At 39.9% G+C, this 17,336-nt stretch overlaps 1 protein-coding gene across 4 annotated transcripts in view; it reads right to left on the bottom strand.

Annotated features, from left to right (window-relative positions):
- LOC308641317 (serum amyloid A-3 protein) overlaps positions 1 to 17,336 on the bottom strand; it is a gene marked incomplete at both ends in the record, with an annotated part of 39,970 nt that overhangs the window by 18,623 nt on the left and 4,011 nt on the right. Inside the window, 3 exons of one of the 4 annotated variants that reach the window (XM_081279789.1) lie at positions 8,361 to 8,561; positions 8,944 to 9,082; positions 12,391 to 12,485. The exons of 2 other annotated variants lie outside the window; for them this stretch is intronic. In XM_081279789.1, coding sequence (XP_081135915.1) covers positions 8,399 to 8,561; positions 8,944 to 9,082; positions 12,391 to 12,485 — 397 coding nt within the window. Of the gene's footprint in view, positions 1 to 8,360; positions 8,562 to 8,943; positions 9,083 to 12,390; positions 12,486 to 17,336 lie in introns of those variants that run through there. One more of the 4 variants, XM_081279791.1, reaches the window with a different exon arrangement.

Here is a 17,336-nt window from a genome sequence, read left to right on the forward strand (position 1 = left end):
ATAAAATTGAGTCATTGACCAGACTCAATTTCATCAATTACGATGAAATCGTATGTAAACAAAATGTACTTGACTCTAAGAATGGACAAGAAGTTTCCTTCCCATAAACAGATTTCAGCCAGGCACAATGGTGCACGCCTATAATCCCAGTGGTTTGGGAGGTGGAGGCAGGAGGATCGCAAGTTCAAAGCCAGCCTCCAAAATTTAGCGAGGTATTAAGCAACTCAGTGAGACCCTGTCTCTAAATAAAATATTAAAAAATTGGGCTGAGAATGTGGCTCAGTGGTTGAGGGCCTCTGAGTTCAATCTCCAGGTCCAAGAAAAACAAACAAACAACAAACAAAAAAACAGATTTCAAAATATAAACCTGGAAAATTGGAGGGTTGTGAGGGGGCTCCCTTTACCCCTGAGTTTGAAAAGCAGGCTGTTGAACGATCCTTTATCCAAGTACCCAACATCCTACAGAGAGCATCCAAGAAGTGGGGTCAGACCTCATAAGCTCCCATGACATATAGAGAAGGAGCAGTGCAGGCCTTCAGCAACCATGCCCTCCTTATCCCTAGTGCACCAGCAGGTCCATAGCAGAGGACCGAAGACAGGGACAGAGCAGGGTTGCTCTGCTACGGGGAGTATGGTATTGTAGATATTGTTGGCCTCTTCATCTAGATTTGGGGTACCAGGGAAAAAGAAAAATGCCTTCTCAGTCCCCAGATGAGTGCATACTAAGCTGCAAAAATCGTCAGCTTGTTCTGGCATCCCTGTCCAAGCGGCAGAGTATAGGGAAAGTGTTCTCGGGAGAGCTTGATGTGTGGGTGGGTCAGACAGGGACATTCTGGTGTTTGCTTCTCATTTAGGAATCTGGGAAAGATAGAGCCGTCCACACCAGTGGAATCTGAAGGAGAGGGTGGTGTTTGAGAGTGCCCAGAGAGAAGATGGGGGTAAGCTGTTATCCACCTCTGCTGCCTGGATGGGAACAGACCCTCGGTCATTAGGGTGGACCTATTAGAGGGACCACACTGACGTTAGTGTAAAGGCAGTGACTGGGCCCGGTGAGGCAACACCTTACCCAGAGAAGAGGCAAGCCCCTGCCAGAACCAGTCACAGACTCTGATGCCTACCGTGATTCTGCCTCTCTAGGGAGTCCTCCATTTCTGAGAGGGATGATGTGAAGGTAAACTTCACCTCAGGAGTAATCATGCCCACCATCTCTGGGGAGACCCCCAAATCAGCAAGGACTATCAGCAACAGTGAGGAGCACATCAAACCAAAGTGAAGCTAAGATGGTCCCCCGCTTGCTACAGCTCTCTCCTATCCCAACCCTGAGGCCAGGAGGCCCGGTGAAAAGAACCACAGAGCTGGACTCTCCCCACCCTCCTCCAAGGTGCTGGAGCAGGAGCAATGGTGACAGAACTTGTTGAGCCCTCACGCCTCTCAGTGTCCCAAATATAATGTGTCCAGCAATGGGGACTGCTTTAAAGCACACATGATTTTGAAGTTTGGAACAGAACGGCAGTACAGCAAATTTTAATAATTAAAAAAGTCCCAATTGTTAAGGACAGAGAGGAGGAGAGTATAATATCACAGTTGAAACGAAGTGGAGGAAAACAAAAACCACTTGAAGTTAAAAGCTCTGAACTGAGACTCCTCTCTAGATGGTTTATATTTGGGTCATGTATATCATTTATAGAACTAGTCTTCATCTGTTTATTTTTTATTTATTTCTTTTAGATACATGATAGTGGAGTGGATTTTTGACAAGTTATACATACATGGAGTGTAGTTTATTCTAATTAGGATCCCATTCCTGTGGCATGTTGTAGCGTTTCACTGGTCATTCATATATGAACATAGGAAAGTTTTGCCTGATTCATTCTACTGTCTTGCCTATTCCCATCCCCTTCCCTTCCCTTCCTTTCATTCCACTTTGTCTATTCTAATGAACTTCTCTTCCCTCCCTCTCCCCTTGTTGCATGTTGGCATCTGCATATCAGAGAGAACATTTGGCCTTTGGTTATTTGGGGATTGGCATATTTCACTTAGCATGATAGTCTCCAGTTCCATTCATTTACTGGCAAAAGTCATAGTCATTCTCTTTTTATAGCTGAGTAATATTCCATTGTTTATATATGCCACATTTTCTTTATCCATTCATCTGTTGAAGGCTACCTAGGTTGGTTCCATAGCTTAGCTATTGTGAATTAAGCTACTATAAACATTGATATGGCTACATCACTGTAGTATACTGTTTTTAAGTCCTTTGGGTATAAACCAAGGAGTGGGATAACTGGGTCAAGTATTGGTTCCATTCCATGTTTTCTAAGGAATCTCCATACTGATTTCTAGAGTGTTTGCACCAGTTTGCATCCCCACCAGCAATGTATGAATGTGCCTTTTCCCCACATCCTTTCCAAAATTTATTGTTACTTGTATTCTTGATAGTTGCCATTCTGACTGGAGTAAGGTAAAATCTCAGTGTGTTTTTTAATTTGCATTCCTCTAATTGCTAGAGATGTTGAGCCTTTTTTCATGTATTTGTTGATGATTTGTATTTCTTCTTTTGTGAACTCCCTGTTCAGTTCCTTTGCCCATTTATTGATAGGGTTCTTTTGGGGGGAGGGGTTGATGCTAAGTTTTTTGAGTTTTTTATATATTCTGGAGATTTATGCTCTATCTGAGGTGCAGGTGGCAATGATTTTCTCCCATTCTGTAGGCTTTCTCTTCATGCTTTTAATTGTTTCCTTTTCTGGGAAGAAGCTTTTTAGTTTGATACCATCCCGTTTATTGATTCTTGATTATATTTCTTGTGCTTTAGGAGTCTTGTTAAGGAAGTCAGTTCCTAAGCTGACATGATGGAGAGTTGGGCTTACATTTTCTTCTAGTAGGTGCAGGGTCTCTGGTCTAATGCCTGGGTCCTTGATCCACTTGGAACTTTGTGCAGGGTAAAGATAGGGGTTTAATTTCATTTGGCTACATATGGATCTCCAGTTTTCCCAGCACCATTGTTGAAGAGGCTCTTTTCTCCAATATATGTTTATGGCACCTTTGTCTAGTGTGTACTGTATTCATGTCATGTGTTTATAATAATAGATAGCCTTGGTTTGCAAGCTGCCTCTGGCTATACCGGTAACCTTTGTTGTACCCTCCCCCTTTGCCCTTCCAGTCCCCCTGAAGCATCTACAAGTTTCATCAGTAATGGTCTTTGAGTCCTGAGGCAACAACCTTCACATAAGATAGCGTCCCACAAGAAACAAAGGTTATCAGTTGGCACAAGCCCCAGTTACAAAATCAATCCCCCATGAGCGCTGCCTGTTGGCTCCTCAGGAGCCACCTTCTGCCCTCTTCACTCTGCCTTCTGTTCTAGGTGGTTGAACTATATAGACCTTTGTTTCTGACTTCTTGCTAGCAGGAGATGAGGAGAGGGAGATTTGATGATTTATTCCCACAACTTCCTCAGAATATAGTCACCACAAACTGAAAGATCACAGACTCCTGTCAGGAACCCTGTCCACACAGATCTCTGTCTCTGGCGTTCTCTTTTCTCCTGACTCCCTGTTTCTCCTTCTCCCTCCCTGACTTCAGTAATCACTCCATCCTCTAGGCCTTAGGTCTAAAGGGTAAAATGTCCCCACTTGCCCCAGACACACAGGTAATTTCTAGACCAAGGCATGGCCTAGCCCTTGTGATTGCTCTGTACTGTGCCAGTACTTCATAGTCCCTTATCAAATTCTCCTCACAGCACCTGTTTGAATGTGTCCTCTCTTTCCAGCCAGGGTCCTGACATAGCATCTGCCAAGTTTGAATATGTCCCCTAAAAATTCATGTGTTAAACACTTAATTCCCAAATTTATATGCTAACAGTATTTGGAGATAGGGTCTTTATTTATAATAGGATTAATGGGATTCCCATGATGGCATTATAATGAGAGGAGGAGTGACCTGAGCTAGCACACTTGCCCTGTCTTACCAGGGTGTCCTCCACCATGTTGTGATGCAATGAGAAGACCCTTACCAGGTGGGTGCTGGCACCTTGCTCTTGGACTTCCCACCTACAAAACATGAGCTACATAATCCACTTCTTTTTCTTCTCTTTTTTTTCTTTTTTGGTGATCGAACCCAGGAGTGCTTAACCCTTGGCACATCTCCAGCCCTTTAAATATACGTATATATTTAGAGCTAGGGTCTCACTGAGTTGCTTAGGGTCTCCCTAAGTTGCCAAGGCTGGCTTTGAACTGGTGATCCTCCTGCTTAGCCTCCCAAACTGCTGGGAATACAGGCATGCACCATTGAGCCTGGTAAACCTCTATTCTTTAAAGGTCACCCAGTCTGTAATATTAAGTTGCAGCAACAGAAAACAGACTAAGCCTTAGGTAGTTTCACAGAATCTGGAATTTTCTGCCTTATCAAAGATGTATGCATGAACCAATTTTCCAAGGCTAATTATAATAAATGAACAAATTCCATGTCCTTTTATTTGCTATGGATTAAGTAAACTCTGTGATGCTTTCCAAGTATGTGGTCATACCATGCTTTGAGGCTAAAGGTCACATTCCTACGGGGGGGGGGGGGGGTGTGTCTTTAAAAACTTTGTGATTAATCACTAAAAGTTTATTATTCCTTCTCAGTAAATACAATGAGAGGACCTATCTAGGTTTAAATTTAAATATCATACTTAATCACTTCTTTTTTTTATTGTTGGTTGTTCAAAACATTACATAGTTCTTGATATATCATATTTCACACTTTGATTCAAGTGGGTTATGAACTCCCATTTTTACCCCATATACAGATTGCAGAATCACATCAGTTACACTTCCATTGATTTACATATTGCCGTACTAGTAAGACACACATTTATTGATTATAAATTTCTCAAATTATATTGAATTTGAGAAATTTATAATCAATAAATTTGAGAAAGATCCTCTAAAAACAAGTTAGCATTCATTAAGCACTTCATTGCTTTAGGAATACTTATTTTTTTATGCTTTCCTTTCTGTATATACACAAAGTGATATAAGACCAAAATCTATGTCTAAGTGAGTCTAAACATTTTCATGAAGTGTAAAATAAATCTCTGGGTGATAAGAAAGCATTATGTCTTAGTATAATTGGCAGCATGTTTCTCTTGGCAGTGTATAAATTATAAGGCATCCTTAAGTCTATGGTGTCTTAGAGAAATTCAGTGTGGCTCACAGTGTGTTCTGTGAGCACAGTACTTTGGAAGTTCAAAATATTTATTCCTTTCTCCCAATGCTTCCCATCAGATACCATTATGACTGATGGCTTATTTAGATATAGGAGTCATAATTCTTGTTTCTATGAGACAGTGTGCAAAGCATTGCCAGATAAAATTAAATATTGTCTGCGATAGAGTACAATTATGTCATTTTTGCTGGTATTTTAGTATAGATTTGCATAATCATATTGAAGTGACTCATTAGCACATTCCACAGGCTAACACTTGTGTAAAACATCCATACTTTCTACAATTCCTAAACCCTCCTCCTAGATCTGTTAACTTCTGAAGAATAATTTTTCATTCATTCATTTCGTCACATATTTATTAAGCATCTACACTATGCCAGGGGCTAGAATAGGTACAGTGAATGCAAAAATGACATGCAGGGGCTGGAGTTGTGGCTCAGTGCTCGAATGCTCACCTAGCATGCATGAGGCACTGGGTTCGATCCTCAGCACCACATTAAAAAAAAAAATAATGTGTCCACCTAAAACTAAAAAAAATACATAAATAAATCAATATATTTATTTAAAAAAATGACATGCTCAGATAGCCATGATTTTTGCCCTTTGTTTTCTTACATGCTTGCCCCCAGCAAATGATGAGCATGTGGGCAAATGCAGTAAAACATGCTGAGCCCCCCCCCCCCCCCAGGAGTCACGATAACTCCCTCAGGTCTGCTGTCCATCTTTTTTTGTTTTGTTTTTTAGAGTGGAAAGTAGAAGTTTTATTAAAGGATAGTAGAAAAGACTTCTCCCCGAGGAAGAAGGGGACCCAAGAGGTGGAATCCGTGGAAGGGGGAGGTCTTCCCTCTTTTATAGCTAAGGTCTACTTTCAGCTTTACCACATTCCTGTCACATTCTTGTCCTTTGTTCTATTATCTTGCAGTGATGGAATGTAGGTGGGAAGGCCCAAAGGATGGGGGACAGGTGAGCAGAAGGAGTAATCTGGGCAGGGAGGGCCTGGGCTGCTTTTGGATTAGTATCTCCGTGTTTGCTGGGAGCTGCTTCATTAACATTTCCTTGGGATGGGCTCCAGGCTTTGGGGACATTTTCAATTTCCCCAAGTGCTGCACTGGTTTCCAGGACTCCATTTTTTATAATGGCCTCCATACTTGATTTTACTTGACATTAGACCCGATTTACCTAACTATACTAACTACCTATCTGTAAATCTGGCTTCATTCCCCCTTCTAATTTTGGGAACTCCTTACTGCTGTAAGGAAAGGGGGTTATGACTGTTCTGGCTTCTTCGAGCTGAAAGGGGGTGGTGTTGAGGAAGCAGTTTTGGAGTCCCCCTTCTTTTAAAAAATCTGGTCTATCGAGTGGTCCATGATAGAAGTCCGATTGAGAAATAACAGGCTGGAGGGCCATTTGAGTGATAGGTGGTCTCGGTGTAGCTCTCAGTGGGACCTCCAATCTGTTACTACTGTTTTCAGGTGACGAATCCTTGCTTCCCCAATGCTGAAGTATAATACCAGAGAAGCATATCGAGGCAATTTTAGAGTGGAAAGTAGAAGCTTTATTAAAGGACAGTAGAAAAGACTTCTCCCTGGAGGAAGAAGGGGACTCAAGAGGTGGAATACCTTTTTTTTTCCATACTGGGAATTGAACTCAAGGGTGCTCTACCACTGAGCTATAATCCCAACCCCCCTTTAAAAAATATCTTTATTTTATTTATTTATTTTTATGTGGTGCTGAGGATCGAACTCAGGGTCTCACACGTGAGAGGTGAGTGCTCTACTACTGAGCCACAACCCCAGTCCCCTGCTGTCCATTTTAAATGTTCTGTCTCCCCTGGTCTCATTCTCTTCACCTTCCTTCTTTTCTCAAAGCAAGAGATGTTTCTACTCATTTGTCGATTAACCCATCATCTATGGGCTTGATCTACCTCCTCAGGCTTCTGCTTGACTTTGGTGCAGCAGTTATTCTATCCCTTCTTATCTTTTTTTGTGGGTGAGGGTGTACTAGAGATTGAACTCAGGAGCATTAGACCACTGAGCCACATCCCCAGCCCTATTTTGTATTTTATTTAGAGTCAGGGTCTCACTGAGTTGCTTAGTGCCTCACTTTTGCTAAGGTTGGCTTTGAACTGGAGATCCTCCTGCCTCAGCCTCCCTAGCCACAGGGATTACTGGTGTGTGCCACTGCACCCAGCCTGTCTCTTTTTATCTTTGGAATCTTCCTTTTTATTAATCCTTTACTGTTCCTTGAAACTATACTGACCTTCTTTGGAAAGAAAATCTTGGCTTTATTAGTAAGTTAACTGGGATTTTCTGCCTTAACAAAGAGGTACAAACTTTACACAGCCTTTAATATTTAGTAATGTTGTGTCTATCTGCATATCTCACTTCCCCTCTAGAACAGGAAGTAGACTTTTATCCAAGTTAAAAGACAGTGAGAATAAAGACAAGAAAAACTAATGTGAGAGATATTCATTAGGTAAAACAAGCAGAGACTATTTAAAATTTACCTGGGGTAGGTACTGATATTGTTAAGAAATAAGATGGGGTCCAAGATGATGATTTCTAGGATAGGGATTAGGCTTCTCGAAGCAATGTATCCCCTCAATATGGAAGGAGGTCATGGGGGACAAGACCTGGAGCCAGACACTGAACAGGATGCAACTGATTGGGCAGAGTAGAGTCTGTATTGAGAGAGGCCTGGGCTGAAACCAGAAATAGGGGGAGGATAGAGGTTGATATAATTATGATTGAGATTATGCAGAGATTGATGGGAGGCTGCCTGTAAAACTTCTGCCAGCCATGATGACGTCATGAAGGACCCAGCATGATGGTCAGTGCTTTGTCAGCTCAGACTTACTCAGCATGAGAATCTGGGACCACTAAGAATGAGAGAGGCTTTGGTGGGGATAATGTGAGGGACCTTTATTGTCATGGGCCCAGTTGGGGGTCCTTGCAACCCCACAGTCACAGGCACCTCCTTTATGGGGCTGTTTACCTTCGTTGTGATACAAGATGACCATTTTTCTCAAAAAGTCTATCTCAAAGTTTCTAGTTTCCATCAAGAAATTAAATTTGAAAACATTTATTGGACAACTCTGGATGCCCTGTACCAATCCCTGGGACATGAAGCCCAGCATTCAGGCGAGGTGTGCGGCCCCCAGACTTGTTTCCTGCCAGCAGCAGGAGCGGCAAGCTCAGAACTTCTCAGGCAGGTCAGAAGGTCTGAAGTGTTTGGGATCTTTGCCACTTCGGCCCCACTCTTCAGCCTTCTGGTTGGCTTGAATGTTCTCCCATCCACGGTGGCCGCCTCCATAATAATACTGATTTAGGAGCCCCTGAAAATACTTGCCAGCAGTGCTAAAATCCAAAGAAGGGGGAAAGAGGAAATTAATCTGACACCTGAGATAGCTCTGCCTCCTAACTCCCTCCTCCCCTGATGCTCAAGGAATGACCAAGAGAAGCCTAGAGAAGTCAGTCCCCAAGGACAGAAAAACTAAAATATCAACACTCTTGGGAAAAGGCCTAAATCAGCTGATTTTTTCTGTACCCTGACACAGGGCACTTTTGAGACGCCCTCTCTAGTTTTTGTTTTTTCTATAGAGGTGAGAGGCGACAACACTGACCAGCTCTGCAGGCCATCCAGGCCCTGGAAGCCTAGACAGAAAGAGGACATGCCACAGGCAGAAGGGGTTGGAGGCCAACCAGCTCTGCCTGCTGCTCAGTGGCATTTCCACTTTACCTTATCATTTTAGCAGCCCAGATGCCCCCAGGTCCCCTTTGAGCAGCATCATAGTTCCCCCGGGCATGGAAGTATCTCTCTGAATTTTGGTGATTGGCTTCTTTCATGTCCCAATAGGCTCTCCACAAGTCCGCCGTCCCTGGAAAGGAACAAAAATGACAAATATGAACCTAGTGATGTATTGATGAAGTGGAGGAATGGAAAATTTCTACTGACTTCCAAATTTTTGCCCTTGACAAAGTAATCCTTTGAAATTATACATCAAGACGAAAATATGCAACACTAGGAATGCTACTTCTCAGTGAATTAAATTGGATTGAATTGATTAGCAGTTCTGTTGCCCTAGGCTATGTCTTATGTGGTTCTGCGTATGCTGTGTACAAAGAAGAGGTGGGACTGTCATGTAAGGGAGAAAAAAAAATGGAGAATGACACTACATCTGTAGGATCCAGGGACTGCATGGGGGATGCAGTGAGAAGAGTATTGCACATCTATCATGGCCTGAAGAAAAAAAGCTGTATGAAGGCAATTCTGATTTAAGTAAATTTGGCTGATATGGGTGTAAATTGCACAGAAAAGCTGTTGAAATAGGCATTTAGTAAGTGAGGAGGTAGAATTCTCTTTGGAGATCTCCAAAGGACATGGGAAGTGAGGTTTACCTGAAGAGCATAAATGTAAATGTTCAGCTCTCTGCTCTGCCAACTACACTCCACCTTAACTCACCTTTTAATTGGGAGAATCATACTTACCTTTCTGGTGGATTAAAAGACAACTTGAATGAATTTTATGGTCAGAATGTTGAGTAAAAGAAAGACATAAAATATACATTCTACAAGACTCCTTATATTTAAAGATCAAAAGCAGACAAGACTAATCTTTAATAATAGAAATAAGAATAGGTGCTACCCTTGGGAAAGTTAATTAACTTTAATTAATAGAGTGCTTAGCATGTTCCACCTCTTGATCTAATGGTAGAAACATGGATGTTTATATGTGTAAAAGTTTGTCAAACTGTACAGTTTATGTAAGTTATATCTCATTTTTAAAGTTTTTTTTTTTTTTTTAAAGAATACTGGGAAAAGCAGCTACTCAGAACAGGTCTATGGGGGGAAGAACTGCAGGAATCGTCTACCTGTGCCTGAGTTGTCCAGTCAATGAATGCTCTTTATTCCTGCCATGGCTTGGGTCTAAAGTAAGCCAGCTTATTTATAACAAATCACTTGGGCAAAAGAAAAGTGGAGATGGATAGTTTTAATTATCTTTATGTACTTTCTCACTATTTGCATGTATTACTTACTTTGTGTCTATAATTCAGCCAAGTAATTTATCTCTGACATGGTATAGTGACTTCTTTCTCAGATATCTACTTAGTAATCATTCATGTTGTTCAAATTGCTTACCAAGCATCTTCTTCAAGCATCTGACAGATTCTGTCACTGGGTGTGATAGCAAAACCTTAGACCATCTTTCTCATTTGTATTTAACCAGAGGAATTTATAGTTTAAAATGTGATCCCTAGTCCATTTAACTTCTAAGATCCTGACTAGCACATGTACTTCTTTTAACTATATAATTCTATTTATTTGAATTTCCAGAAAAGGCAAAACTAATTGTGAAGAAAAAAAAATCATAACAGCGTTAAGGGTGTAGCCCAGTTGTAGGGGACATGCTTGTCATGTACAATTCCCTGGATTTGATCCCCAGAACCATACACACAAAAAGACCTTGAAAAGGAAGTTGGAAGTTGGCAGGTGGAAAGGCAGGTTGGGAGAGGGAAAAAAAAAACTTGGAAAACCATAGTTTGTCTTGATCTTCTCATTCCCAGAAAATATATAATATGTAAATATAACATAGAAATATAATTTGTAACCAGTAAAGTCAATACCAGACTCATTTGTCATTGTTTATTTAAAATACATTGAACAGTTACTTTGCTGGTTACAATTATATTTCTATGATATATTTACATATTACATATTTTCTGGGAACCAGTAAGTTTCATATTAATGCAAATTACTAGACTTTAGCCTAACATTTTTAATTTTTAAATATGTTTGCATGTATATATGTGTTTACCAACTTAGCACTGCTGTACTAAGTGCCTGAGATGTATTATCTCAAATGACTAGGCCTAATGATATAAGGAAGCTTATATCATTGTGTCTGACTCATCAGCCTGGTTTACCCACTTCTCTTTTTTTAATTGATTTTTTAAAAGTTATATATAACATTAGGATTCATTTTGACATAATTATGAAAACTTGGTATAAGTTGTTCTAATTCAGTCCCCAGTATTTTCCCTTTCCCTTCCCTCCTCTCTCCCTCTGAGAGATGTACTTTTTTTAATATTTATTTTTTAGTTTTAGGTGCACACAATATCTTTATTTTATTTTTATGTGTTATTGAGGATCGAACCCAGTGCTTCATGCATGCCAGGCGTGCTACCACTTGAGCCACATCCCCAGCCCTAGAGATGTACTTTTAAAACAAACACACCTAGCAGATATAAAAGCTAGAGGATCACACAACAAATTCTGAAATACATTGACCTAAAGAAGATGATATTCTTCATTATACATAGAAAAACTTATCAATTACCAACAAAATTCTTTTTAAAAGCTGTTATTCAGAGACTTTTTTTTTCATTTTAAAAATAGCACATGAGGGCTTGGGAGATAGCAAGTGTAGAGCACTTGTCTAGTGTAGGGACCTGGATTACATCCCCAGCACCACAATCAACAACAAAACCATATGAAGTTCAAAATTTAGAAAAATTGGAATTCATACACATTCACTTGAGAATCTATAAAAATTCAGTTGCAAAAATAATTACAACACTTCAAGTTCAAAGTATTACAAAATCAAACAACATATTTTTTTCATTTTAACAATTGGCTGACAAGCTTCTTTTCCATCAGGAAAGACTGGTGTCAGTTTCCTCACCCTATCTCAGCTCAGAGTGGCTAATCAGTAAGAGCTTTCTCTTTTTATTACACAGGTATAAGTTAGAAGTTAATCTCCGTGAGCTTTGCATCCCAGTTATCGGCCATATGTCTGGGACAGGGTGGGATTTCTCTGTGCAAGTGCTGCTGTTCTCCTCTGTCCCGGGCACTCTCTCCCTGGGATAAAGCATAATATTTATTCAGCTCATCCACCTCTAGCCCCCAGGGGCATATGAATTCACAACCACACTCTAGGACTAAAAATTTTCCATCTGTGAATTCCCACAGTGAGAGCTCCCCACTGGAAGTCCAGATCCCTCTGCACAAAACACCAGTAGCACAGGCTGGGTCCAAACGTGGAAGCAGAAACAGATACAGAAAACCACACTCCTGCTCTGACCCACCTGTGGCTTCTCAGGAGAACCCACAACTTGCAGTTATGTGGCCTCTGCTCAGATAAGTCCTGGGGACCACTGGATGTGCTCCCCATCCTCCAGGATTTTACCTTGGATAGCCTCCTTGAAGAATGAATACCAGCCTTCACTGCTGACTCCCAGGACTAAGGAGCAGAAAACAATTCCTGTGCACAGCTTCATTGTGCTGAAGGGAAAGGAAGACCAGCAGAATTAGATCTAGTTTCTGAGGTTTGGAATTTCAAAGATAGCCTAGTTCTGCATTTCCACTTGTTTATCTTAGAATTGTTACTGTATAAAAAAATTAAAATGGGGCTGAGGTTGTGGCTCAGTGGCAGAGCTCACCTAGCGAGTGCGAGGCCCTGGGTTGGATCCTCAGCACCACATAAAAATAAATAAATAAATAAATAAATAGTATTGTGTTCAACTATAATTAAAAAATAAATATTAAAAAAATTTTGAAACAGGTTGGGGAAGAAACATAAACCCGCCAGATCATTAGGGAGAAAAGAGAGCGATCCAAAGTGTTATTGGTTTGTGGCCCATTTGCACCCAATAAAACAGGCTAAAATCAATCAACAAACGTTTCTTGGGTGCCTACTCTGCTCAGCACTGACCCCATGAAGAAACAGAACACACCATTTCTTCCCAATTAGAATGTACTAACTGTATGAGAAATGGATCTCAAAAATAAAACAAGACAATATTTCTCCCTGGAAGACAGAGTCACCTGTGGCCTTTTCTCCAGCTAAAATTCCAGGGGAAGCAGGGCTTCTAGGACCTTCTTGCGATGAAGCAGCTCCTGGTGTCTCTCCTGACTTCAGTATTAATGGGAAGAGGGGTTCCAACAACCTGCCTTGGCAAAAACCCTCTTGCTCAACCCTTCTCAGTAAATAAAAGAACAGCATATTAGGTAACAGAATTTGTTTATTCACAGTAGTTTTCCAAATCAGGTTACCCAAGGTTTTCGTTTCTGGAAATGTTTCCTAATTGCCATTTTTCTCTCTCTTTTTATAGTTTTCTATCATCACAGAAAATAGTTGTACTTGCAGAATAAATTGTAGGAGAACCAGGGTCTCTCTCCACTTTTCCCATCTGTGGCCTTCCATTCTCACCCGTCAAAATTGCACATAGATATTATGCCCTAAGAAGTCATCAATACTAACTATTTGCAAAAGAGATGTTTGCTTATCTCTTGTGCCTTTTTTTCTAAGGAATTTAAGGACAAGGGACAAGTAAGACTTGGATCTACCAGCTAAGGGATGAAGTAATGATTCTGGAAGAACAGAGGAAGGAAGGGCATACAGCAGGGAGATCAAGGGTGAGGGCCTTCTAGGTAGTAGACTCAAGATAGATGAAAGGTAGATACTTTGATTTCATACTAACATATATTATTTATATTTTAAAAATTTAATATATTTTGGAAGTCTTTCCATATCAGTTTTGTGTTATTTATTTATTTATTTGTTTTTAACAGCAGCACATGATTCCATTGTTTGAATAGACCATAATTACACCACACAATATTGATGGCCACTGTAAGTGTTACTCATATTTTGCTATTGTAAACAAAACAGTTTTATGTTTCATTTATTGTTTATACATCCCTGACACATGTACAAATATTTAAATTTTTAAGTAAATGACCTGATGAAAAGATATGAGACTTTAAAAATTTTTATGTAAATCACAAATTACCTTCCATGAAGTCTCTATCAATCTGTACTCTCACCAAAATGAGTGAGAATGCCTAGTTGCATACTCTCAAACCTTTTGGTGTTTGAAATTTTGGTAGATAAAATACAGCTCAGTGAAATTTTAGTTTGTATTTCACTTATCATGAGTTTTATTTCACATCCTCCACTATGTTTAAGAGACATTTGCTTCTACTGTCATGTATAACTAATTAGAACAAATAAAAAAGAAATATTTTAAAAATTTTTAGGGCTGGGGATGTGGCTCAAGCGGTAGCTCGCTCGCCTGGCATGCGTGCGGCCCGGGTTCGATCCTCAGCACCACATACCAACAAAGATGTTGTGTCCACCGAGAACTAAAAAATAAATATTAAAAATTCTCTCTCTCTCTCTCCTCTCTCTCTTTAAAAAAAAAATTAAAAAGAGCCATTTGTATTTTCTAGGAATTCTACATTGACATCTTCTGTTCAAAAATGGTATTTTTCTTATTGGTGTGTGGGGTGTTTATTATTTTGCAAGAAATTTTTTTCTTTTTTATTTGTTTTAGTTACACATGACAGTACAATGATCTTGACATATCATACATTTGAATCAGATGGGGTATAATTTCTCATTTTTCTGAGTGTACAGGCTGCAGAATCACATTGGTCATGCAGTCAAATATATATCTACAGTAATAATAAATAATTTTTTAAAAAAATATTTTTTAGTTGTGCATGAATGCAGTATCTTTATTTTATTTACTTTTATGTGGTGCTGAGGATTGAACCAAGTGCCTCACACGTGGAGGCAAGCACTTTACTGCTGAGCCACACCCCAGCCACCAAGAATTTTTTATACAAGGAAAAATTAGCCCTTTTTCTTTGATATGAGTTACAATTATTTTTTCTACCTTGCCATTTATATTTTCCTGTGGTGACTCAGTATGCAAAGTAATTCTATATATTCTTTATTCATATTTTCTTTAGTGCCCTCTAAATTTGGTGGTATAGTTTGACTTTCCCCACTTCATGTTCCATGGGTGCTAAAGATTTTAGTGTTGCTATAATATTTTCATTATTTTTTAACTATCCATTACTTTTAAAATTTCAAAATATGGATAATATTTGCATTATTTTGTAAATATGAAGTACATTTAGAACCTGTCTTAACATAACAAAATATGTTTTCAACTTTACATCATTAAGATGATCACCATATGGTCCCAATCCCATTCATTGAATAACCCCTCCCTTATTACTACTTTGACATACAGTATTTATTATGTACTAAATGATCATACGCACTCATGACTAACTTGGAGATTTTTGTTCCGTTGACTAGTTTCTCCTGTACATGGCTCAGTACTACACTGTCCTACTTATTCAGACTTTATTCAGTGTCGTCATTGCCTTCGTTGCTCTCCTTTTTTAGAAGTAGTTGAGGTTCATTTTCTCTTATTTCCTTTACCTGTTAGTTTTTGCTTCCAAAAACACTGTGGATGGTTTTTACAAATTGTGTTGCCCACCACCTGTCTCAACTGTCTCCTTGTCTGTATGGGTGTTTCAGTTGATGTCTGGGGTGTTCAGGAGTCCCATGTCCTCCCCTGCCATTCTCTCTACACCTGTTTCACTAGGCCTCAGGCCACTCTTCCTCTGCAACCACATTAACAAGATCAGCAACAACTCCACATTGCTTAGGCAAGGGTCAACTTCACAACCTCTCAGATACTACTGACATTGATTCTGGAACTCCACATTCTCCAGTCCTCCTTCCCCAATAGCTGTTCCTTTTCAGTCTATTTTGCTGAATCCAACTTTTCTCAGGACTTCTAACAAATGGAGACTCCAATGGTAGATACTGAGAACAAGCTCCAAAGGCCATGCATAGTCTTTTTTTGTGGAAGTCTGGGGGGTACTGGGGATTGAACTCAGGGGCACTCAATCATTGAGTCACATCCCCAGCCTTATTTTGTATTTTATTTAGAGACAGGTTCTCACTGAGTTGCTTAGCATCTCACTTAGGCTGAGGCTGGCTTTGAACTTGCGATCCTCCTGTCTCAGCTCCTGACCCGCTGGGATTACAGGCTTTGCAACTACATACTAATGTAAAACTTATTTCTCCTTGAGCAAAGTAAAGTCATTAACAGGGGCTGGAGATGTGGTTCAGTGATAGAGTGCTTCCTAGCACGCACGAAGCCCTGAGTTGGATCCCCACCAACACAAAATGGGAAACAAGCAAACAAACAAGGTCACTAATAAAAAGTGTTTTGGACGCAAAAAAAAAAAAAATAGTATATAATAAAATAAGCTCAACTTGGCATTTTCCACATGATAGCTCTTAAAAATATGTGAAAACAAAAAAAAGTGCTTCGGTATATTGAAGCAAAAGGAGAAAGGGTGACAATTTAAATCATAAATTCTTGAGTAAACAAGTACTTTCTTCTTTGGATTAAACTCTGATATATATTTAGGTTACAAATTCTAAGAAGTCAAATGATTTTGAGTTAGGAATTTAGGATAGAGAGATACACCAAATCTGAAAGGAAATGCCCATGAGCCATTGAGATGCAGAAAGGAGAGTTGTACACCTTGAGCAACTTGCCCTTGGCCTGCTCCCTTGTAAAATGAAGGAAATACACAAGTGCACGGAAAAGTGGCGCAAAATTATGCAGCTCCACCCTGGCTCTATCTCCAGACTGGTCCCAAACCACAGCTCCTCCATAAATTTCGGACCTTCCAAACCCAAGGAGGGACTTCTCCCTCCTGAGATAGCCCACATTCTCCCTTGAGTGTGCACCTACTTCCTAAATAAACCTGTCTATTCCTTTGTCTGTGGCTCAGTCTGAAATGCTATTCCCTTATGCATGCCAAGATCCTCCCTGGTCCTGAGTTGAATTTCCCCTTCCCTCTGGGAACTTCTCAGACCCTACTCTGGAGACACCTCTTCTCCCATGACAATGTGATCCATTACAAAGTGGTGAATGAATTTCTGTACCCAAGTTTCATTCCCATGTATTATTTTTAGTAATAATATCCTGATTAGGAAGTTTTACATATCTACAGAAGATTGAAAAGCTTACCTTACTTGGATATAAAAGTCATTCTTTCTCTTATGCTTCTCTTGCTGCTGCCCTCCTGCTTCCAAATCTACTTAAATACTGCAACAAATAATCTACTTATGCACATCCACATATCAGCATTACACTCCTTTAAAAAAAACTTTTTTAGTTGTACATGGACATAGAACTTTTATTTTATTTATTGATCTTTATGTAGTGCTGAAGATCAAAATCAGTGCCTCACATGTGCTAGGCAATCACTCTACAACTGAGCTACAGTGCTGTCCTGAGCATTACTGTCTTT

The sequence above is a fragment of the Spermophilus citellus genome (assembly GCF_964194105.1).
Source record: "Spermophilus citellus genome assembly, chromosome: 2".
Lineage (NCBI taxonomy): Eukaryota > Metazoa > Chordata > Mammalia > Rodentia > Sciuridae > Spermophilus > Spermophilus citellus.